Source organism: Ips typographus, linkage group LG9 (assembly GCF_016097725.1).
Source record: "Ips typographus isolate SLU linkage group LG9, UJ_Ityp_2.0, whole genome shotgun sequence".
NCBI classification, from domain to species: domain Eukaryota; kingdom Metazoa; phylum Arthropoda; class Insecta; order Coleoptera; family Curculionidae; genus Ips; species Ips typographus.
In genome coordinates this window covers 8,025,979-8,051,084 of record NC_138430.1, presented here as the reverse complement: position 1 = coordinate 8,051,084, position 25,106 = coordinate 8,025,979, and the positions used below count along the sequence as shown (strand labels likewise).

Below are 25,106 nucleotides of genomic sequence, written 5' to 3'. Positions count from 1 at the left end.
ACCGGATCTAACTCAACAGTGGTTGAACACTTTGAAGTGGAATGATTTTACTCCAACACTATACTCAATGGTAAGTACAAGTGTTTTCTAGTACAGTAAACTTATTAGGTACTTGTTACATGCACAGGTATGTGAGTTACATTTTAAATCGCCACCGGAAAACAAAATCGGCTGATTGACCCATTACTGTTTACCATCCTTGGTCTATGACTCCATTTTACTTTGATTTTTGCTATACAGGGTGCACACACAATTCGTGTCTAAGTATGGGGATCTCAAAAACGGTAAAAGATACAGAGTTGGTTAAATGGAGGCAAAGTTGCAAAATTTGTTTGCAAAAGTTCAAATCTCTTACCGTTTTTGTTGTGGCACCCTGTATATAAGTGGTGTCCGCGGATGGACTGAACTATTGACTAATAGTCGTGAGTAATGACTAGTAATGAATAGGTAATGGGTGTCATTATCTATTCAAAAACTAGTGAGTAATAAGCATATTATTAGACAGTCATAGATAAACGAATTTTCTTGCAAACTTTATCATCGATTTGGCTATGCATCTTGCAGAAAATTGCTTCAGGAAACCGGCAAGAATGGATAAGAAAATGTGTCAACAGGAAATTGTTTTCTTAATTTTAGATTCCATTTATACTGCGGCATACCTGACTTTGTTATTATTTCTTAAAAAAGGGTTATTCCAATTTGAAGCATGTTGTTAACTGGTTGGAATTGTGCTAATTAACTTTTATAGAAATATATGAGTGTTCTAAAAGCAACAAAATAAACTGGCTCGATCATTGTTTAAAAAACCAAACAATCACACCCGAAAGCTAATTTTATAACTTCTGAATCCAGACGAAATGACAAAAATAGAATGTACACACTGAGGAGACCTACTGAAACTTCGGGTGTTATCCTATCGTTTCATCCAGACACGTTTTTATCCAGTCTATTTCAATTTAAAATCGGTCGCATACAAGTTTTTCTTTCATTCTTTTGATGTCACATGTCGAGTATAATAAATCATTCATAGGCTTTTAAGTTAGTCGAAATGCGAGCAACATTGTTTCAGTTAGTTATGTTATATGGCGTCCTCGAGTTTAGTTTGGTCGGTGCAAAACAAAAAGTTAAAATTGATGTTGGTAAGTTATAATACAGCTTTTTTGTGTTCAGTATCCGTTTGCTAATTTACTAACCAGCCGAAAAGTTGATTCCATTGGTATAAAACTTAATAAAATACAAAATAACAACGTTCTTGCAGCACCAGTGATATTTTTGAAGTGAGGACACAAACACTGTATTTTTTTCAACACCCTTATCATAACTTTACTGTTGTATTTCTTAAGTAAAAACTCACAACTGCTTGTCTTATACGTCCAAACTATTCGTAAGAAAATTTAATTACGTTTCAACTTTCCAGCAATTTTCCTCGATGCAGGCGAGCACGCCCAAGCTACAAGAAGTGTAATCACGAATGCATTAAGCGTAATAAAAGCTAAAACAAAGTATCAGGTCATCGGGCACATGCCTTCCCTGGAAAAGGGAAACACTTTTGAGGAAAATACCTTTGTTGCCGGGCAAATAGGTAGTATTTTTTTACTAAATATTAGATTTAATTTTATTTGGGAAACTGTTGTAGTGTGCGACAAGGCTTTGAAAGGTCTGGCAGCGATTTTCGGTCCTGAATCATCCGACATCAACGAAATAATCCAATCAACGTCGACAAGTTTGCAAATTCCCCAATTTCAAACCTTCTGGAATCCAAATTGGCAACAAAGTCCTACAACATTCAACTTGCATCCAAGTGCTGGCAGTTTGTCACAGGCTTTAGCCACTTTAGTAAGAGACAACGACTGGAAAAGGTACACTGTGATATACGAAAATGAAGATGGACTACTTAGACTTCGTGAGAGTCTTAAACAACGAAAACCCAATGATTTGACGCTTACGTTTAGGAAATTGGGACCAGGACCTGATTATAGGTAAAATGTCGGTTTCAATTTGTTTGATGGATGTGGAGTAGTTTTGCCTAGTAAAATTCCTTGTACAGATAATAAATTCTGGAAAATTTATGGGGGCAGTTACGTTCTTTTAAGCGTCAATTTTTCATTCTAACCTCTGTGTGCAATTCAGGAATAGTAAACAAGTTCAATTCGGTAAAAAATCATTTTTCAGGTCTGTTCTGAAACAAATTAAAAACTCGGAGGATTTCCGTTTTATATTGGACTGCAAGGCGGATCATATATTAGAAGTTTTACGACAGGCCAGAGAAGTAAAACTACTCGAGGATTATCACAGTTATATCTTGACAGATCTGGTACGTTGTCCTTTTTGTCGGTTTATTACTGTCTGCATGTGTTGGTCGTATATCTTTTGCCACCGCTAAAATATGAGCACTTTTATTGCGAAATTTCTTTCCAGACTCGGAATAAAACCCATTTCTACAACACAGTAGTAAAGACATTACTTACTTTTTTCTCATTTCTTTAGTTTAAGAATTGACACAACAATTATTGCTGTATCATCTGCATACTGTAAAGAGTTGTTTGAATAATGGTCAATATTGTCTAAAATTTAATTTAATTAGTAGTTTTTACATTTATTAATAAATTTCAGGATGCTCATTCATTAAATTGGAACGAATTTACGGACGTGTCTTCTAATATCTCCACAATTCGACTAATCAACCCTGATAGCGACACGGCTAGGTATTTAGGAAAACTATGGAGAATAAATCCCAAACAACTAAAAGTAAGTATCTAAGTTTCCAAAAACAAAACACACATTTAAAGAAATTACCTCATTTATTACTCCTTTAATCAACGTTAAGAGTGTAAATCACCCGGAACCCTTAAAACGATCCGGATAAGAGCAGGCGATTAACCATCAGGTTTAATTTGACCACATTTAATGAAACGTTTGAATTAATGAATGTTAATACGTTTTTCAAAGGGTTTTAGCTGCTGCACACTGAAAATTGTAATATTTACAGACTCAAACTGCGCTGATGTATGATGCTTTCAATGTTTTTGTGACTGGCTTCAGAGATCTAGCTCAGAACGAAGAGCCTAAAGTAACTCCATTGTCTTGTAGTGGAATGGACGTTTCTGAGCATGGAGAATCACTCGGGAAAGTTATTAAAAAAGTTAGTAAATTTCTTGTTTGAAACAACTATTGGAAATTATCATTTCAGCCACCTAAACATAGTAGACCAATTCTGCCTGGATTTCTCACGGGCCCAGTTAATTTCGATGCGTATGGACAAAGAACCAACTTTAATCTACAGATTGTGGAAATGACCAAAACTGAACCGAGAAACTTCAGAGTAACTGGTACGTGGAGCTCGGCATCTCCCAAAGAGATTGTCTACAAACTAACCTCAGAAGAACGGGAAAAGGAGTTGCAGAAAGAGATACAAAGGAAAAACTTCAGAGTTGTGTCCAGGTAAAGTTTTAGCCTTTAAGGGAGTTAGAAACTAACACCAAAAATGTGTCCAAATTAAGAAACACCAATAATTTATTAAAACTTTGCAATGATAAAACAACAATAATTATATCATTCTATACCAGTTATGTACCGATATTTCGAGTAACAGTACTAGTACTGATATGACCCACATAATAAGAACAAAAATGAACAACCAGTAGAACTCTTGCATGTTTACTGGAGTAAAATATGACAACAATGTTGAACGTTTTATTATATATTTTAAATCCATATAACCTGTCACTTGTTTCTCCAAATACTGACTGATACCACTTTCCTGAAATTTGATTATACCCAAATTGAGATCCTGCATGTATGGATAACCTTTTCTGACGTGCAACAAATACGAACGTCTGTGAATCGTTTGAACTATTCTAAACTTCATGTCTCCATTTTCTTTTAGGTAGTACCTAGGAACTAGATATTTAAACAAAATTGTTCTTATCACGTGAGATTTGTCTGATTCCAATTTGATTCTCAAATCTACAACACTGTCGGGTGTTAAGTATTGTTTGAGGGTATTTAAATTCACGTTGGGTACACCAAGTAACTCAAAAACTTGTACAAGTGGTGGTTCAATACCTGTGATGAGTTTTTTTTCAACTATATCTACTAAGCTTTTAACCCCACATTTATGTTTGTCAGTGACTAAAACATCATAGAGTTGAGCTTGTAAATAACCGAACAACACTACTGTTAGCAATAGCAAAGGAGCTGTGACAAACAGTTTAATATTTGCTTTTTCGACACTAATTTTGAGTTTCATTTGGCTGATTTCTACACTGATTAAACTAATGAAAACCCATAAAGAAGCGGCTATAATTGGTGCACTGAACAGCTGTCTGAAACACTTTACATTAGGAGTAACCAGAACAGTTCCATCTTCCAAAAAATACGGTGAAGACACTATAAATGGCATTATTTCATTGCACATAACTGCACCTATGACAACGTCGCAACTTCTGTTTTTTAAATGGTCAAAAACACCCATAGGTCCTTTAGAAGTGCAACCTTCAGTGTGCTTGATAAATTTAACAGAAATATGTGCAAAATATCCTGATTGGTTTATTATCAACGATTCCAAACCTTAAAGTAAAAGTTTCTTACATTGTTGTAGGGTATGTTAGGTCTTACTACCGTATTGATGATGATTGTCTATTGTGGTGTAAGGGACATGAACAGTGTAACATACTTTGAAAGTCCTGTTACTACTAGGCCATCCATTAAATTCATTCATTTGTGATGTTTCCACAAATTTGTATATTCCATTTGTTTCCAGGTATTGCAAACTAGTTTTGCTTGGTTTCTCCAGTACTAAAATATGGGCTTCAGCCAAACAGTACATAACTATCTTTTTTAAGACTTCAAACACTTTTTCATTCATAGAATTCAAAATAATGTACACTTCTCCACTATCACAAACCTGGTCAGCTACATGAGGCATTTGCCGGTTAGTACTAAAGTACATGCATGGCAAACCTAGTTGGATATCAGAGTTTACTATCAAAACTGTTGTATTTGATCTACTTATCACTTTTTCTACAAAACTTGTCTGCTTTAAAGCAGGTTTTAAAGTAGGTAACAAATTAGTACAGTCCTGAAACAGGAACGTAAAGAATAGCAATCTAAACAGCATTTTCATCAAACGAACGTGTAATATGTTCTAGACTAGAGTGTTAGAATTTATTTAATTATCGTTATAATAAATTACTACCCTTATGCTGTGTATCTAGGGAAATGTGAATAAAGTATGCATTCGACCTAGTTTTTTTTTTAGGACACTGAGTGAAAGTTCAAACGCAATAATTGTGTACACCTCATTATATCTTTTATCCTGTTTATTCTAGGGTAAGTTTGTTAGTTTACAGGATATTAATGTAAACGAAGTTCTGTAAAATATTTTGCTAACAACTATACATCTAATGGCCATACATTTTCCCAAATGTTATAATTTTCTAATTAACGTGGTTCTAGTGGTGATTCTTAAACCATCTACCTAAAGTTATTTCTACTAAAAACACAAACAAAGCCATCATCCACATACTAAGAAGGAACACGAGCAACCAATAAATTTCCGGCAGCTGTACCGGAGTAAAATACGACAACAATTTGGAATATTTTGCAATATCTTTCAAATGTATCCGTCCGCACACTTGGTCTTCCAAATAACTGTTCATCCCATTTTGTTGCACTTTTAGTAACCCTAAATTGATATCCTTTACAAAGGGATAACCTTTTCTCAATAACAACATATAGACTCGTCTATTAAAGGATTGGACTATTTTAAATTTAGAATGTCCACTTTTCGTTAAGTAGTATTTAGGAACTAGATACTTAAACAGTATTTCTCTTAAAATGTGACACTTATTTGGGTCCATGTTTTTTAGATTATCGTTTTTTATTAGATATGGCATTACAGACTTTGCAGCAACATTAGGTAGTAATGATGTGGACAGGAATTTCATTAGTCTAGGTTCAACTCCTGTAATAACTTTTTTCTTAACAATGTCCCCTAAATTTTTTACATAACACCATTGTTGTTCCCTGACTAAAGTGTCGTAAAGCTGGGCTTGGATATAACCTAACACTACAACGGATAGTAGTAACAACGGAGTCGTAGCAAAGATTTTGGCACTGTTTGACTTAACAAACAGGTAGAATTTGTGTTTAAATCCTCCCTTGCTTTTTGTTCGAGGTTTAGTGCCATCAAAAATGTATAAACCAACCAAAACACCCAAGGAAGTGACTAGAGTCTCTGGTGTAAACATTACCAGCCCAATAAGTCTGGAACATCTAAATGTTGGTGTAACTAGTACAGAAGCATCGGTAAGGAAGTAAGTTGAGGTTTCACAAATTTGACTTATATCCACAGTGGGAATTTCACCCAGTATAACATCGCAATTGCGATTTTTCAGTTGCTCAAACAGTCCAAGTTCTCCTGACAACTCACGTGATTTAGTCATTCTGACAAAACTTATAGAGAGCTTAGCAGATTTAGTTGCTTCAATCACTATTAAGTTTTCTAGGCCTGGAATCAAATAAACTACTAAGAAGATACTACCACACATTTAAAAACAAACCTTTTCTATTATCATGTAGTGAAGTATAAGGAACAGTATCAGCGTAACACGCTTTAAGACTTCTAGGGTTTTTAGGCCATCCTGGAAATTCTTTAGAACGTTCAACAATTCTCGATTGCATGTACAGGAATTCCATGTCTTTTAAATTAATAAAGACAACTTTGTGTACCTCATTTTGTGCCAAAAACTCCATGGTACTTTTGTCTGGTTTCTCAGGTACTAGAATCATTGTATGAGCGGTTTCTAACAGTCCTACGTGCTCTACAAATTGCTTTAGTAGTTTAGTAAGATTGTGAATTTCAGTGCAGTTCAAAACAATATGCAAATCATTAAACTGAGTTAATTCATACACATTTGTTAAGGAACAATCAAAATACAGTGTTGGTACATTGAGTTTAATATTGGAATTTACTAGCAGTATATTAGTTTGATTAGCCAGGACTTTGGTAATGTGATTTTCAATCAAAGATTCAGCAGAAGTAACTTGCTGAAACAAAACATTTCCGGAATTTTGTATCAAAGTAACAACGTACAACAGAGTTAGCAACATTTTTCTAATAGTAAAAAGTATTCATAAGGGTGAAACTGGATTAAGTACAAATATATAAAACGAGTTTTAATTATATCTAGTTTTTCCGGGTAAATATTTAGGGATAATCGTTTGTTTGACACCAGAATGACTTATTGATTTGTGTTTTATGGGTATATTAGAATACATGTTGATTACTAACTCATAGATTATGTTTTATGTTGTTTTTCTTCTCACGTGTCAATTACAGTCAAACCAAAACTTTGACAGCTCGTAACTCCGTTATTTTGACAGTTTCAGGGTAATTCAATCTGCCAATTTGTAGCCCTTGAAATTCTCTTTTGACCACCCTGTATAGTGTTTTTTTCCTAAAATGTCAAATAACCGAGTTATTTACTTTTAAAACTAAGTTGTTTGCTGTAAAGTTTGAATTTGACAGTGTTTACTTTGATAGCCCATAACTTTGTTATTTTGACAGTTACAGGGTGGTTTAATATACCAATTTGTAGCCCTTGAAATTCTCTTTAGACCACTCTATACAGGTGTGGTAAATCCAAAAGCGACCATAGGAAAACCGTGTAACGGACAGAGAAACGTAAGTAATTGCATTCGCGGGAGAAAGACAGAAAACGAAAAAAATATCAAGTAGGCCATATTTTTAGCGCGCTGTTGCCAAACGCCGTAAGTATTCAATACCCTCGACAAACTTACATACGGCGTTTGGCAACAGCGCGCTAAAAATATGGCCTACTTGTTATTTTTTTCGTTTTCTGTCTTTCTCCCGCGCATGCAATTACCTACGTTTCTCTGTCCGTTACACGGTTTTCCTATGGTCGCTTTTGGATTTACCACACCTGTATACGATTTTTAGTGAAAATGTCAAGTAACTGACTTATTTACTGACAGAAACCAAGCGGATTGTTGACGTGTGAGTTTGACAACTCGTAACTCGGTTATTTTGACAGGTATCGAGTTGATTTTTTTACCAAATTGTAGTCCGTGAAATGATCTATAAATCACTTTCTATAGCATCTTTTTACTTAAAGGGTAAATAAATTTGAGTGCACGCAAATATGGAATATAAAAAAGGAGAATAATTTTTAGGTTAAATTATTTTTTTTTTTCTGTTTTAGAGACAGATAATAGAGTATAGTATAAAGTTTAGTACTAAAAAGGACAGAAAAGACAAAAATCAGTATTTAAGTGTAAAAAAAAAAATACATAACACAAGTGCATTCTATATTTACCACTTTGTGATGAGCTGTTTTGTTAAAGTTTTAGTACACTATTCACATACAGCAAATACAATCTACTACACTAAAACTAAGGTTTTATATTACTATTGTTACACTACTACTACATAATCGAATTACATTCTTGTCCGGTCAAATAGGACAAACAACTTTTTTGCCACAATTTGATCATCAGCATCATTTTCAAATATTCCACTTAATCTCACCATTTACTTGTAATTATTTCGAGTATAAAAACCAACAAAGACATCATCCATAAACCAAAAACTAACCAAAGCAACCAACCAATCTCCTCCAACTGAACGGGAGTGTAATACGACAACAACATTGAATATTTGGCTATGTCTTTCAAATGAATACGACCACACACCCTCTCTTCCAAAAAAACATTTATTCCACTCTGTTGTACTCTAAGCAACCCCACATTAATATCCTTCGCAAACGGGTAACTTCTCCTAAACAGCAACATATACACACCCCTGTTAATTATCTGGGCTTCCTTAAATCTAGACTGACCATTATCCATTAAATAATACCTAGGAACCAGATATTTAAACATGACTTCTCTTAAAATGTGACACTGTTCTGAGTTCATGTTTGTGAGATTGTTTTCCGGAACTAAAATGGTCTCAAAGACTCTGAGTCCACATTAGGTAAAGAGACTTCCATTAAATTTTCCAGAAGACCCCTCTGAACGCTTGTTACTAATTTTCTTTTTACGATATCTTTTAAGTTTTTCACTTCACATACTTGTTGGTCCCTAACTAGAGTGTCGTACAGTTGGGCTTGTATACCACCCAAAACTACCACACTTACCAACAAAACAGGAGTAGCAACGAATAGTTGGATTTTAATGTTGTCTGATTCAACAACTACACGGTAACTGTTTTCTAGTGTGTGAATCAGTAGTTTCCAGGTTAGTTTAGATTGGCTGATACCAAAAGCACAAACACCAATTAGAACCAATAGAAAAATTATTAAAAGCTTAGATGTTAGGATTCCTAGACCAACATGTCGGGCACATCTAAACGTGGGGGTCACGAGAACAGTGGCGTCGGTAAGAAAATAGGTTGATGATTCAGAAAGTGGTACCACACTTACTGATGGTACTTCACCTTGCATAACATCGCAATTTCTGTTACGTATTTGCTCAAACACTCCAAAATATGTTTCGGTGATTTTGGACCGAGTTAGTCGTATGAAAGTTAAGGGGAGTTTCGCTGATCTAGCAGCTTCATCCACTATGAGAAGTTCTAGGCCTGAAAACACTGAAATTAAACCAAGCAATAACAAAAGTAGCACTAAAACCTTTCTCATTGGGTCCTAGAGAAGTGTAAGGGACTACATCGACATAGCACACAGTCAAATTCCTTGGAATGCCAGGCCATCTAAATTGCTTAGATTTTTCAAAGTGATTGATATCCTTTATGTAGAAAAACTCCATGTCTTGAAGTTTAACAAAAACCACATTAAGAATTTTGTTCTGTATTAAAAACTTTAGGACAGTTCTGTCAGGTTCTTTAGACAACAAAACCAAAATGTAGGATTTTTCTAACAGTCCTACGTATTCAGCAAATTTGGTCAAGGAGTTAGCAATGGGTAGTCCTCCAGTGCGTCCAAAAAACACAAAGTCTCTTGCAGTGGTATAGTGAAGCTAAATTAGGCAAGTTCTGGTTAGAGTTAAAGTACATGGATGGTACCTTAAACTGGAAGTTAGAGTTGATGATCAAAATATCTGTTTGGTTTATTTTGCTACTTAAAATCAGTTTGTTCAAGTATGTTTGAGGAAATAAGCTTGAAACATCCGGTTTCAAGCTGTGTATAACATTTTCAGCACTGTGAAATGTCAGGGTAATATACAACAAAGTGAGAAACATTTTTCCAATTGAATGATCCATTATTACTAAGTTGAATGGTATTAAACGAGTTTTAATTACATATTTCAGTGTACCCAAATACAGTCTAGATGTAATCTAGTGTTATAAAGAGTATATTTGTTTAATACCAAATTACAGATTTATTAGTATAATTACGTAATATGGAAGTTATGAAGCATGCTTATTATTTTGGTATTTTGTAACATAAATTCATTTTTTGCAGGGCAATATATTTGTAAAATGTTACATAATAGTATATTATTCAACGAGCTATTACAAATCATCGAGTGTGTAATAAACATTCCTACATCTTAAAACTCTTTGAAGATAGTGATCTTGATTTACTGGCCAAAAACTGCCAAAACTAACTTTGCTAAGAATCGATTTTCTCTGATGTTGACTATACGAGGAATGTTTGACTGCCCTACATATCGACCCAGGCACACAATTACGATGCCGGTATTGTATTTTCCTAAAAAATATTGCTAAACGTGCAAGCAACCCCTTTTGTTATCGATATTGTAAATATTGTATATTGTAAGAACACTTCTTGTACTCAAAAACGTATACATTTGAAAATTGACGCCTGTCAAACCAGACTTTATTTTTGGTTTTAGCTTTGTGTCACTTTGACGTATTTCCTTCTGGCGCTGTTGCTAGAAATTTTTCTGGTCAAGTTGTATAGTGTGGTCAAATAAAGTATTGTTTTGACTACATTTTGGTAAAAAAATCCACCCTGTAGCTCTCACACAACCAAAGTGACGGTCTGTCAAAGTAAAGAGTGCATTTTTTTGACCATGAAAAAAATTGATTAGATGTAACAAATTTTCAAATCAGTAGAAAAAGCGGTTTGAAATTGAGCACCCTGTAACTCAGTTATTTTTGGCAATTCAAGGAGGGTGAACCAGTCAAATTAACCGTCTTGAGCTCCTCTTTCCAGTGGTGTAAAGCAAAAAATTATATCTCAAAATGTGTGTACAGGGTGGACAAAAAACCTTACCGTTTCTGAGTTATTCAGGAAAAACTGGTTTGGTGCAACAATATTTTAAAATCAGTTGAAGTTGTGCACTGAAATTTGGAACACAGTTTAGGGGGACTTGGAGGAATAAAATGATTGTTTTGAGCACATTTTTGGAATCCTCATCAAATTTCCTATCCGATAACCTGAAAAAACTACATACAACATTGATACCGTCAGATAGAAAAGCCAGAATCACGTATTTGTAATTTACTATTAGAGTTTAACTGTATTCTGACTAATAAACGTAACTTTTGCAGACTTGGAGCCCCTTACCTAATGCAAAAAAATACAGAAAGCAAGGCATCTTTTGGAAATGACAGATTTGAAGGTTACGCCATGGACCTAATGCAAGAAATCTGCAGTATCTTGAATTGCAGCTTCACTTTTGAGCTCGTTCCAGATGGAAAGTACGGCAAACTACGATCCAGTGAAAAAAGAGTGGAATGGTCTCATCAGATATCTGCTAGACAGGGTAAACAGTTGTTTGATAAACTTGGGTTGAAATTGAAAATTATGTAGTGTATCCAATTTGAAAACCTTTGCAATGCGCAAAGTGCGGAAGAGTTGAATTGCACCCGGGGGAAATAAACTTCTCATGAATTTTTCCGTCACTCTGGTTATATTTTCTTTTTATAAGGAATCCCTCGGTAATGAGACAGACTGTGACGAACGTGCAAGAGGGTTGGAAAGTTTAGAAATGTCGAGTTATTTGAATTGCTAGAAAGAAACATTTGTACTGTCTAAGAATAATATACCAAGAAAAGAGCTAACATAAATTGATTATTTCAGAAAGCTGACCTAGCAGTTTGCGACTTAACCATCACTTATGAAAGAAGAATTGCCGTTGATTTCACTATGCCCTTTATGACTTTAGGTAATTACCGTGAAAACTAAGCTAAAGCGATTTCAGCAAATCTAACTGTAGGTATTAGTATTTTGTATGCTAAACCGGTAAAAGAACCACCAGAACTTTTGTCCTTTGCCCATCCATTAAGTCTGGACGTGTGGCTTTACATGGCCACATCTTACCTAGTTATATCTATGATCATATTTCTTGTAGCCAGGTAAAGAAGGTTTAAACTACTTTTCTCACTCATAAAATTGGCTATTTTTCAGGCTTAACCCGAAATGATTGGGAGGAATCCCCATCCCTGGCGATCCAATCCAGAAGAATTGGAAAAATATCTGGAATATTAGAAACTGCTGCTGGCTTACTTTAGGCGTCTATATGGCACAGGATGTGATTTATTACCCAAGTAAGTGTGGGTTTGAATTCAATAATCCACACAACTATTTGTGTGTAATAAGGAGTTTCCACACGTATGGTGACTGCAGCCTGGTGGTTTTCTCGTTGAGAATGACTTCGTCGTACACAGCAAACATGGCCGCGTTTCTCACAATGTCCAGAATGGGGCCAAGTATCGAAAGTGCCGAAGATTTTGGCTAGTCAGTCAAAAATTAAGTACGGTTGCCTGTCAGGTTTGTCAATCGATCCTAAACTCCATTTGTTCTCGAAATTGTTTCGATTCCCAGGAGGATCCACTTGTTCCTTGTTCAAAGACACGAATTTTTCAACTTACCATCAAATGTGGGTGCAAATGGAATCGGCCGATCCCACAGTGTTCGAATCGAGCAAGTTGGACGGCGTGAAAAGAGTTTTAACCATTAAAAGAAAATACGCCTTTCTGATGGAAAGCACGAATATTGAATACGAGTCTGAACGAAATTGCGAGCTTATACAGGTCGAAGGTCAGATTGATTCGAAAGGATACGGAATCGCTATGACCTCGGAGTAAGTGCCTTATTAAAAAAACCTTTAAACATCATTTTCATCCATAGATTCCAATATAGTAAGTCGTTTAACGAGGCCATTCTCAGAATGCAGGAAATGGGGGGTTTTGCACCGTTTAAAGCAAAAATGGTGGAGGGAAAAGAATGGTGGCGGACAATGCACGGTAATTACATCAACAAACTTAACTAACCTGAAATTAAATAAACTCGTTTAAAGGAAGAAGAATCAGCTGCAGATGATACAGCAGCTGAATTGGGACTGGACAATGTAGGAGGAGTTTTTGTTGTGCTTGCTGCAGGAGTGTGCCATCGCCTGTAATGTGTTCATCTGCGAATTTCTTTGGATGGTTAGAAAAATTGCAGTACGTGAACATGTAAGTGTATGTTTAATTTATTTATATACTAGTATACAGAGTGAACCCAAAAGTTTTCATCAATTAGCTTTTAGGGCCCACAACTAAAACCGTCGTATGTCACGTTTTTTTGGTTCAACATCATTCATAATCTGATATAAATAACTTACTACTGTTTATTACAGGTGCCCTTTAAGGAAGCTTTGCGTGCTGAGTTGCGTTTTGTTTTCAATATATGGGAACGACAAAAAAAAGTGAAAAAAAATGTACCTGCGGTAGATAATAGCGAATTAAAAAATAAATAAATGATTTGTGATTTATTTTGTTACCACCCACTCAGACACCACTCCACTGTGTAATCAAATTAATCTCACTATTGTGCTCTACAGAAATTAATTAGAATTAATATATATTGTATATTGTGGATTAGTTTATACGGATAACTTTATCAATCAGTTTGTAAAGTAATTGTTTCCACAACCGAAAATCTGACAACACTGCTTGTTCTCTTCTATTAATTTATACATCACATGCAAACAGTTTGGCTTTAAAGTTCAAGGTGATTACCATGTAATGTACCATAAATTTATTGACAGTCAGCTACTTAAACATGATTCTTTTTGGCTTTTTTATTCTTTTGGGAGCTGCTGTTTTGGCAATTTATGTGTACTTTGTGAATTCATATCAGTACTGGAAGCATCGAGGTGTTGGTTACTTGAAACCCAATTTCCTTACGGTAAGTGCAGTAATAATGCCAGTGGCGGCTCGTAGTAAATTTGAAAGGTAGTGCACAAAATGAGGGCTAATTAGCGCCGCAGACGAAAAATTTTTTTGTGACCCACGCCCAAAATTCCTACAATTTTAAAATATGTAATTGTTTTCGAATATTTCACACTAACGTTAGGAAATACTGGAGGCATTTTAAAAAAGTCGCCGAAAGAAAAATAACACGTGACCTGGTGCACTTATTGAGGAGTCGCCCCTGATAATGCATGTATTTTGCGTTTAAGTTTCAAGGTTTTCAGGAAACCCAACTTTATTACTGAAATCCTTACGTTTGCTGGGAAGCCCGGAAATGGTATGAAGAATTGAAGAGAAAAGGTCAGAAATTTGGATGGAGTATGTCGTTCTCCAGAAAAGTTTTGGTCCTTGTTGATCCTGACTATATTAAGATATTCTAGTCCAAGTATGTTGCTAAATGTTAAATTATAATAACCACATAACAATTTTTGTAGGATTTCCCAATAACTTGTCCTGATCGAGACATTTATTTAGATAAAAGACGACCTCACAACAATCCCTTGTTCACTATTATAATCCAGGATGGAAGCCACTGAGACAAAACTAACTCCAACTTTTACTTCCGGAAAAATGAAATTATGTTTATGGCATAGTAGATTGCAGCCAATACATGAGTGATCATTTGAGACTAAAATTGGTAAAGGAATATAGATGCTAGAGAAGTGTTGGCATTCGTTCACCACAGACGTCATAGGATCTGTAGCATTTGGTGTGAATGCAATATTTTAATGGTCAGCCCAGCGAATTTAAGGAGCAAGCAAATAATATGTTCCATTTCAGTTTATGGCGTTATTTTATACTTTTTCTAGCCATGTCTTTCCCTTCTGTTACTAAAGCTTTAAACTTAACAGGTACTTTGTTAGTTTTCTGAGAGTTGATCTAATGTAATGAGTAATTTTGCAGTACGTAACCCAAAAATCACTGATTTTTTATCAGTTAGGTGAAACAGACCTTAGACTACAGGAGCAAGAATAATACCCGTAGACCTGACTTTTTGCAGTTGTTAATAGATATCAATCAAGCAAATGGAAATGTTGAAGTGCTGAAATTTGAACAGATTGTAGCTAATACCATTTTGTTTTTTATAGCAGGTAAAGTGTACTTTTACACACAAAAAACACTACCAAATCAAATTGTTTGCCTAGGTTTTGACACTTCTTCCAGTACTATGACGTTTACCTTACTTTTGCTAGCACAAAATCCAGAAATACAAGCAAAAACCAGACAAGAAATCCAATCTGTTTTGGGACAAACAAAATGGGCAACTTACCTATGAATGTCTGAATGAAATGACTTACCTTAGACAGGTGATTGATGGGTTAGTTTCAACTGATTTTAAAACACTTAAATCATCAAAGTATATTTTACATACAGAAAGTACACGATTGTAGCCTCCGTTACTGACATTGACCAGAAGATGCGTTTAAGGATTATCAGTTGAGAGACACCAACATCAACATTGAAAAGGGGACTGCAGTTGTGATTCCACTTACGGATTGGTCGGGATCCGAATACTTGTCCTGATTCCAGAAAAAGTTGATCCTGATCGGTTTAGTGCGGAGAATAAAGCGTTAAGACACCATACGTTCACTTAACTTTTGGAGAAGGACCCAGGAACTGCATAGGTTTGATATTTAGGTACTGTAAAGTACCATCATAGTTATTTTTATAAGTTCAGGTCTGAGATTTGGAATTATGCAAAGCATAATTGGGGTGGTGCAAATCCTGCGTAATTTCAAGCTGTCCTTAAGTACAAAAACTGAATTACCCATACAAATCGATGAAACACGGTTTTTGATTAAAGAGAAGTCACCCATAGACCTTAAACTGGAGAAACTGTAAATTTAGTTTATTGGTTAATTAAAATTTTATTTTTAAAACTTATGTGGTGTTAACAATTGGGGAAATGCAACAGAATATCATGTGTCGATTCACCAAAGTGTCACCAGAAAGTATTATATTATAACATACTAATAAACGATTAATAATAGGTGGTCAATGTATTATTTATTTTGGATTTTCTGGTGGTGCGGATACTTTCTGACAATTCCCGATGTGTGTTCATATATTAGGAGTAATAGGAGAAGCTGTAGTAACACTGGCTATACACTCTAGTAAACATTCCCACAAAATTCGTCTCAAAATGGTCTTAGATCTCTGCACTTTTTAAAGAGATTTCATAGCATTTAGAGGGTAGGGAACTTTCAAAATGGTTTTAGAGGCCTCTGGCAATTTAAAACAGTTATGGAAGGTTTAGAGGACACTTGCAGAACCTTCTGGGGCTTTTAAAGAGGGTTTCAGTAGCATTTAGAAGTCTCCGACAGTTTCAAATAATTCTAGAAACCTCTGGTAATTTAAAACAGTTACAAGAAAATTTGAGACTCTTGTAGAGGGCTCTGGCACTTTCTAAAAGGTTTTCAGTAGCATTTAAAGGTCTCTGACACTTTCAAAGTCGTTCTAGAGGCCATCTGACAATTTAAAAACAATTCTAGAAAGGTTTAAAATACTTATAGAACCTTCTGGTACTTTTAATAAGGTTCTCATTAAGCATTTAAAGGGTCTCTGACACTTACAAAATGGTTTCTAAAAGCCTCTGGCAATTTAAAACAATTCTAGGAAGGTTTAAAATACTTGTAGAACCCTCTGTCACTCGTAATAAGGGTCTCAGTAGCACTTAAAGGTCTCTGACACTTTCAAAGTTTTTCTAGAGGCCTCTGACAATTTAAAAACATTCTAGGAAGGTTTAAAATACTTATAGAACCTTCTGGTACTTTTAATAAGGTTCTCATTAGCATTTAAAGGTCTCTGACACTTTCATAATTGTCCTAAAAGCCTCTGGCAATTTGAAACAATTCTAGGAAGGTTTAAAACACTTGTAGAACCCTCTGTCACTCCTTAATAGGTTCTTAGTAGCCTTTAAAGGACATTTTGAAAATGGCTCTAGTACTATCATGTTATAGTACATATTCTCATTGTCTAGTGAAAATGAGATAACAGATCGTGACGCAACAGTCAGAAGCCACTGAACAGAGCTTTGTGATTAGCTGATTCAGATAGACTGAAAGTCAAAAAGTATCACTGTTAATAGTATCTGGCATTGTCAGAAACTGTGACAGTTGTCCATTTTAGAAACATTCATTTCAATTCAAAAGTATAAAAGCTGTTCAAACTTAAAAGGCACAGATAGCTTTAAGTAAAAAAAAAAACCGTTTGGGTGAAAAAATTGCGGCACTCGAAAAGGGTCTAGTCGGACCGCTCAAAAAGCATTCCGTTTCGTCATTTAACCATGTTAGGCTAAACAAATATCAGATTAAACATGAAAAATGCTCATTTCTGAATATTTCGGCTTCCGACGCGCTCTGGGTCATAATGTTTCGTTCTCAACGACCATGTTTCTTTAAATGCGGAGATCGGGGACCCCGATAAAATTTTACTTTAAATTCCAGTAGCACTTTTTTATCAATAAACTCATTATTTTTATTCGCCGGTTCGATTAGAGAAGGTCAGTTTTCTAAATGGTTGTCATTGTTGCCTGTAGGGGTTTCAAATTTCTGCCAGTACCGAACTAAGGACAAATTGGTGAACTAAACACGCATAAGTTACTCTTACTGAGAGATTACGGGAGGTCCATCTTAATAGACTGAGGATTATCCTTTTTCGACAAGTCGTAAGTAAAAAATCCTATTAGAGGACTCAATTGCCAAAACTGGGAAGACACCCTTTCGGCATCTTCACACAAAATGTCGGTTTGTCGAGGCTTAATACAGCGACCGAAAAAATCCTCTGAAAGTCAGTCACCTGCCCTGTCGGCGGTCCCTTTTATGTCCTTTAAATGAATAGGCATTGATAAGGACGTCAGGGTGATGCTTATTATTTACTAAATTGTTGCCAATACAGTGGCGTTTCTTTGAAAATTCACAAAAAAAATCTTTCTTAATAATCCCAACTAATAATTAATTAAAAGTAGCCGACCTTTATTAAGAAACTAACGACGTACTTTATTATGCGAACATACAATAAAAGGGACATTATTAAAAAGCCATTAAATTTTGACAGGGGCTAATTAAAGCTTAAAAGTCATAAACCTCCCTGAAAGACACGGTAACCCTGAGGATAATTTATACGCCCTATAAAAGTGGCTTTCTGTCAGTCCCGACTTCTCAAAATCGGAATTAAAGCGATACCAGTTTTTCTAAAGCGATTTTAAAACGATTCGACAAGTTCAAAAGGTGCGACAAATAACAACAAAAGACCGCTAATAAATTTTCAACGACAGTTTTTGGTTTTTCTGAAGATTACATTTGAATGCGTGAAACTTACCGTTTTCGAAAGCTTGTAAATCAAAAGTGTTGATAGTTCTACTAGTGTTCAAAAAGGTGATTTGAAAGTTGTTTCTTGTTGAAGTGAGAATAATCAAAATGTTGTTTGCTGTGAAAACCAATCTTTGATCTTCTGACATGATGCTATGATGTCAATAATTCACGATAGTCCATAAAAAATGTATTACTAAAAATTTAAATTCAAAATGGAAAAAAACTCACAGTCTTCTCCACAACAAAATTTTATTCAACCTTTGGCAGGCAAAAGGCTTGCTCAACATGTTTCGGGACTATAAAGAACCCATCTTCACTAGCTTACATTTTAGATGTAGGTAAGTAAATGTCTTCCTAAAAAGGGGACCAAAGTAAACCCATGTTAAGGTTTTAAAACATTACAAAGGCTTTAATAACTAGGTGGCTAAAATTTATTCAGGGAAAAAAATTGGAAAAAAAAAAATCAATTTTTTTTTATAGTTTTAGGCTAAAAGTTAAGAATTTTTGACAAATGTCACGTGACCATCAAGTCACTAGATCCTATACGTGTCACGTGTCACAATGTATTGGCCTTTAAATAAAGTTTTATGCTGCAATTATGTCATAAACAACGTTTCAAATTAAAATTTACAAGAGATAGTTTCTTTTTCAATTTTTAAACTGGACCATCCTGTATATGAGCAACTTTTAATTCTGCGTTTAATGACAGACCAAAAAGTCTTGAGTCTATGACAGTTGATCGCGAGGAAGGAGCCTACCAAAATTATACTTGCTGAAGATGCAATAAAGGTTGTGATAAAGGAAAATTTAGGAATGACTTGAGCTTTTATTCAGACTCATGGGGAGCACAAATAAGTGACGACATTGAATGATCTGTGTATACAGGGTCCCGCACTTACGAAAATTGATCCGTTCCCTTAGATCTGTCACCGTCACCGAGGAATTTCGGGCTGTGACATGCGGTCCGCATGATTAAGAGGCGTTAGACGTGCCTTCTAACAATGCGTTTTCTTTATTAATCGCACCGCATCGACTCATCGATCAACCGGATCAAAAGAGCCGACGACCATAATCGAGGAAATGGATAGTTTGACATACATGAGCGTACGTTTTTGTGGTGACCTTTTTTCAGTCCAATTCAGTGTCGTACTAGTTTGGTGCGAAGATTAGAATCAGGTTCTGATCTTTATTTCAGAAACTGGTAAAAAATCCACTGTTTCTTTAACTTTCTATGTAATTCTTATGCGAAAACAGCTGTACGCATGCGCAAAACTTTGTAATGGTCATTTTTTGACATCCGCCGTCCGTCATTGTATTGTGTTATTGTTTTGTTTATAAATTTTGGATTTGGATTGTTCAAGAATTGTGGTTTGTTGTTGATTTTGTATTTGTGATTTTTTGGTCATTTAGTGCAATAAAAACAGTTGAAGTGTCTACGGAAAAAACAGAGTTTAGTGGTAAAAATACATCAAGAATTTATTAAACAATTGCAGATGGAACCTTGGCAACAATTGGGGCTTCTACTCTGGATGGGTGCTGCAGCTACAGCATTAAGCTTGGATGTCAAGAAAAGGAGAATACGGAGGTTAAAACGCGACCTATGAATAGAAAACGCAATGAACATAGTGTTTTTGAAAAAAATAGTTCAGTTTGCAGAAAAACATGATACAGAGCAGTTTTTCAAATATACGCCTATGACTCCAGAATGTTCCATAAGTTATTAGCTCTTGTAGGGCCATTCCTGCAGAAAGCCAAGACAAAAAATCCAATTAGCCCAAAACAACGTCTTGCCCTCACTCTGCAGTAAGTATATTCTCAATTCCAAATAAAAATGTGTAGTATTGCCAGTTCTGTTTTCAGTTATTTATCAGAAGGTTGTTCTATGCAGGAAATAGCATGGAATAATAACACCTGAACGCTGCCATCTGCATGGCAAGTGACAGAAAAATGACATTTCACATTGCAATGACATTTATCACGTGTCGTCATAAACTCTTTTCATTGGTTAAAAACTATATGTTGTGCGACTGTATAAACACCAAAAAACATGCCCCTAAATGTAGCTATTTAGTCTTCTTCTCTCCATTAAAAGTGAATTCCACTATTGAAATTAATTAAGCATAAACCGACCTTGACTGACTTGCTCCGCTATATTTCAGTAGTGACACGAGCCATTTGTTTCTATCATTTTAATACCTCCGATGATGATCTTTCAGGTTTACCCTTCCGAGAACCCACTTCTCATCTATTCCCTCGATCGCACGGAAATTAATAACCCTGTGGTTTCTGGCGGGACGTTTTTGACTACAAAAGAAGCCGGGGCTCAACTTTCGATATGATCGCTAATAGCGGACCCGCCCGCCCGACTCACAATATTTATATTACGCCGACCGTTTCAACATGAAAAACGGCCGTTCTTGTAAAGGGACAAGTGTCAACTTGTGGGGAGACCAAGAGGTACCAATCTCCTGGGAATTGCACTAGAAGGTGAGTCCACCTTGGGTGGTACTAGAGTCTATTTCAGGTGAACAGAATCTCAATACGTCAAAATAACTAGCGATTTTAAATGATTGTTAAGGTTTTACATTTTTTCGATTGGGATGGCAGTTAACTTTTCGTCGAATAAGGCAATCTGGGCAATCTATTGAAAATCAACGTGCACGCGGCATTTAAGAACTTTACAAGTCAATGTGTCCCTTTCGATTGCCGCCATCGGTAGTGGCAGATTCCCCACAGGGAGGGCGTGGGTGGCAGAAACCGTCTATTAAATAAAAACGAAATTGATTGCCTCGGCTTCCTTTTAAAGTGGCACTACGTGTGAGGTAGCGGCATTGGTATGACAACCATATTTATTCTCGTTTTTTCCAGTATTAATCTTTCACTATGTTTAGAGATGGCGACAATGGACGGCGAACAAACGAGGACCTTTCTATACTGTTTTGGTGGGTGGTTTTGTTGTTCCCAGTTTTGACAGTTCTCGTAGTTTGGGTCAACCCACCTTCCAAATTAATTTCCACCAAATCAGAACTAGTTTCCGATATAATTTAATAGTACCACATAAATAACGACTTTTCAAAAGGAGTCAAAAGTTAAATATCTTAAATGGTTTGTGGTGATTAAAAATCAATGATAAAGATAGTCCAAAGTCGGCGCCTTTCAATAAATTAAGCGGTAGGTTTTGAAGTCACTTTTATGGCTACCACTTGGAATTTAAGATTATAATATGTATGACATAATTCTTTGCCCGGGATTTTCTCTTTGAGATGCCGATAAGCACAGGTACTTTGAATCAAGTGAAAATTCTGCTTAAATGATGTTTAATGATAATTTACAAACTCAGGTAGGGACATAAACGTAGAAGAGCCTGGAATGATCACGTAGATAAGAAGACATAGCAAAAATTGCTAGAACTGGTACGATTCCTCTTAGGAAGACCTCCAAACAGATGAATCCTGGTCTTGAACATCTCAAGGGAACTGAAAGTTGGAAAATACAGGCCGAAGGCCTACAATATGTGGAAGAAGAAGAAGAAGCTTTTTACCCCGTAAGTAAGGAATTCCAGACAATCTTCTTCCATGGACTGTACAGCAAGACATCCATAAAAATAAGGTAAAGGACTGATATATCAAAATTTGTCACCTATCAAAAACCATAAAATATCAAAGCTCAAGAACGACATGGTCACCTGTAAGGTTACGTAAGGTCATCTGTGGTTGTTGGTAAACAACACGTTGAAGAGTTGCGCAGTGCCCTTACGTGGCTGAACGAGATCAAAGAGACCGCCGCGGACCACGTGGGGCACTTTGGCTTGAGGCCACTATGGCAACTGGGGCAATTGGCGCTTTGTCTTGCTTTATTCATGTTCAGGTGCGCCGACGATGACTATTTGGTTTACGGTCCGAGAGTAACACAAGTAGCCGGCAGTGAAGTGCCATTTTTTAGGTTGCCCATATAAAGGCGGACGTCCCAGCCGCAAGCCCGATACCATCCTTTGTACGTCATATTCATGTTCCTCATGTTGGTGGGCATGGGCGTAGATTGGACCACTGTGTGATGGATTTTTAATTAATCTTCCATTCTATGGCAGTCATATGAGTATGAACAGTTGTTGTACCAGTAGTAATCAATCTAGTTTTTCAGGGCACTACCTAAAACAAGAGAATATAACAGCTTTGCAAATTTAGGAGGGTTCAGGGAGGAATTAGCTTGGATGAACTACCCTTTAAACAACCTAAGAAGGTAGTTAGAAGAAGAATTTATTCTGAGAAAGTCTTTCTGGGGATTTCTTCATAAATTCATCTTGGGAGCCACTCTCTGAAGCACACTGGTCAATTCAGTGGCTCTTGTCATCTTGGAAACTACCAGTCTTTCTTTAGGGACAAGCGAAGAGTAAAGCTTTAAAATGCTGATTAACAGCTTTGCAGATTTGGGAGGGTTCAGGGAGGAATTAGCTTGGATGAACTACCCTTTAAACAACCTAAGAAGGTAGTTAGAAGAAGAATTTATTCTGAGAAAGTCTTTCTGGGGATTTCTTCATAAATTCATCTTGGGAGCCACTCTCTGAAGCACACTGGTCAATTCAGTGGCTCTTGTCATCTTGGAAACTACCAGTCTTTCTTTAGGGACAAGAGAAGAGTAAAGCTTTAAAATGCTGATTAACAGCTTTGCAGATTTGGGAGGGTTCAGGGAGGAATTAGCTTGGATGAACTACCCTTTAAACAACCTAAGAAGGTAGTTAGAAGAAGAATTTATTCTGAGAAAGTCTTTCTGGGGATTTATTCATAAATTCATCTTGGGAGCCACTCTCTGAAGCACACTGGTCAATTCAGTGGCTCTTGTCATCTTGGAATCTTACCAGTCCTTCTTTAGGGACAAGAGAAGAGTAAAGGAGAGTGTGTATTCTTGAAACGAGGAAAAGAAATAATCAAGAGACAGACCTCTGTAGAATGTGACAGGAACCCGCCATTGTCAGCTTCTTAAGTCACGTTCTGCCAACAATTCTCTTGAGAATTCCGTTCCTTGTTTTCAAGAATTGTCAGTAATATACTAACTACTATTATACATATTTGTTGTAAATTTTTACGTGTGTGAAAAGGATTAATTTGATGAATAAGATTGGCGAGTTCGGTTTTCACTTGGATGGATTCTTTGGACTTAGATGGGTCGCGACTTTTTTCATATCAGTTTGACTCGGTCTTCGTATCTGAGTGGTGTATCTCATTTGTGGGATGTTTTACGACCGGTTCGGCAATCGGCGACTTCAAACGCGCACGTTGTTTACATAATAGAGGTCCTTAGCAGCCGGAAACAATATGAAACAGGCGCAGCGCGGACATCAAAGGGGCCGCTCCAGCTGCTTTCTTCTTCTTTTCAGCCCTTGGTCGAGCACTTGAGCCAGTGGCGCGGACTTAAAAGCCCTTTAGCCCCTTCCACAGTAGCTCATAACTTTTTCTGCCCGAAAATCCCGGCGAATTCCTTTTGGCGCTAATAAGTCAAAGAATCGTTTATTATTCATTTAGTTCACACAAAAGTAAATTCTAGCCGAAAAATACACGCTATACACATATAATAAAATGTTTATTTACAATAGAAATGCACTATATTAGATTATGTTTACAGTGTACTTATAAACGTAAATAAAATAGAGCTTAACAACTCAAAATCCAAAACAAGCGTACCATGTTTAAAAAGCTAAGATTTATACGCTCCCGAGGATAGCTAACACTCGTGTTTGCTTTGGCTGCTAATGCTACAAAGGATGCCGAACTATTTCGGAAAAATTCTGATCAAATTGATAATTTATCTTAAACGATAAATTAAGCAGGTAAGGGGTATGATGAATGAGGATACCGGACGGAATAATTTGTCTGATATTATTTAATTAGTAAGCGAAACTGGGCGCCATTAGTTTCTTAATACTTATCATATGCTTTTTAACGACTTTTGTTTATATTACTTAATCCATTTTTATATACCTTTAGTAGGTATTCTCCCTCTGAAGCTTTAAGTATTGATTTGATTTTTGGATTAATTTGAGATTAGTTTAATAAAGCAGAAAAACGTATAACAAGCAAATTGCAAAACGAAGCATAATACATTTTTTTATAAAATCGTGCAAAAAGTTCTACTTACTACTTCTATGTTATATTTGCTGTGCTTTTGTCACCAAATAAGTGTGAAAAAGTCCTTTTTTGCACTTGTTGCATAAATAACTATTAAGGTCGAAATTTGGTTGATACAATTTACTTCACTAATAAGGTTGTCTATGAATGTGAGGAATAATAGCAAGCAAAAATGTGCCATAATGAAGACTGATGACCAATAGAAACTGTAAGTTACAAAGTTGGATCAACTGTCTTTTTCTCAGACAAAACTGTCATAATAAAGGATGCAAGGTTGGTTATGCGTTTTGTCCCATAAAATGCACATTTCTATTGACTTAAATTAAAAACGAGAAAGATGGCGTTAAGATGAAAATTTGCTTGATACAAGTTACTTCACTAAAGAGGTTTTCCATGAGTATGAAGGATAAAACCAAGCAAAAATTTGCCATAATGACATGTTAAAGTTTTAATGAAACTGTAAGTTAAAATGTAATGGTTTAG

The 25,106-nt window shown here is 35.9% G+C and overlaps 1 protein-coding gene, 1 long non-coding RNA gene and 2 pseudogenes across 14 annotated transcripts; 3 read left to right on the top strand and 1 right to left on the bottom strand.

Annotated features, from left to right (window-relative positions):
• Positions 1-164: 164 nt before the first annotated feature.
• LOC145734300 (glutamate receptor ionotropic, kainate 2-like) lies at positions 165-13,694 on the top strand (annotated as a pseudogene). Its single transcript, XR_014179405.1, has 15 exons — positions 165-1,139; positions 1,418-1,582; positions 1,637-1,979; positions 2,173-2,314; positions 2,614-2,748; positions 2,990-3,142; positions 3,191-3,441; positions 11,501-11,715; positions 12,033-12,117; positions 12,169-12,307; positions 12,360-12,722; positions 12,777-13,035; positions 13,083-13,198; positions 13,252-13,408; positions 13,573-13,694. The product of XR_014179405.1 is annotated as a glutamate receptor ionotropic, kainate 2-like (transcript).
• LOC145734308 (uncharacterized) lies at positions 3,500-5,313 on the bottom strand. The gene is made up of 2 exons (XM_081987601.1): positions 4,621-5,313; positions 3,500-4,569 (listed from the first exon to the last, which is right to left on the bottom strand). Exons 1-2 carry the CDS (start codon positions 5,123-5,125, stop codon positions 3,548-3,550), a joined length of 1,527 nt encoding a protein of 508 aa, XP_081843727.1. The 5' UTR covers positions 5,126-5,313; the 3' UTR covers positions 3,500-3,547.
• A 303-nt stretch (positions 13,695-13,997) lies between the features above and the next one.
• Positions 13,998-16,178, top strand: LOC145733934 (putative cytochrome P450 6a13; annotated as a pseudogene). The gene is made up of 4 exons (XR_014179308.1): positions 13,998-14,123; positions 15,129-15,279; positions 15,334-15,813; positions 15,867-16,178. The product of XR_014179308.1 is annotated as a putative cytochrome P450 6a13 (transcript).
• Positions 16,179-19,820: 3,642 nt separating this feature from the next.
• On the top strand, positions 19,821-23,562 carry LOC145734176 (uncharacterized). 11 transcript variants are annotated; one of them, XR_014179368.1, is made up of 7 exons: positions 19,821-20,304; positions 20,362-21,335; positions 21,393-21,780; positions 21,842-22,110; positions 22,167-22,368; positions 22,426-22,584; positions 22,642-23,562. It is a non-coding gene; the product is annotated as an uncharacterized LOC145734176 (long non-coding RNA). The 11 variants fall into 11 exon arrangements; XR_014179367.1 differs by having other exon boundaries at positions 19,822-19,958; positions 19,995-20,304; positions 22,426-23,562; XR_014179360.1 differs by having other exon boundaries at positions 19,822-20,304; positions 20,362-20,659; positions 20,718-21,335; positions 22,426-23,562.
• Positions 23,563-25,106: the final 1,544 nt, after the last annotated feature.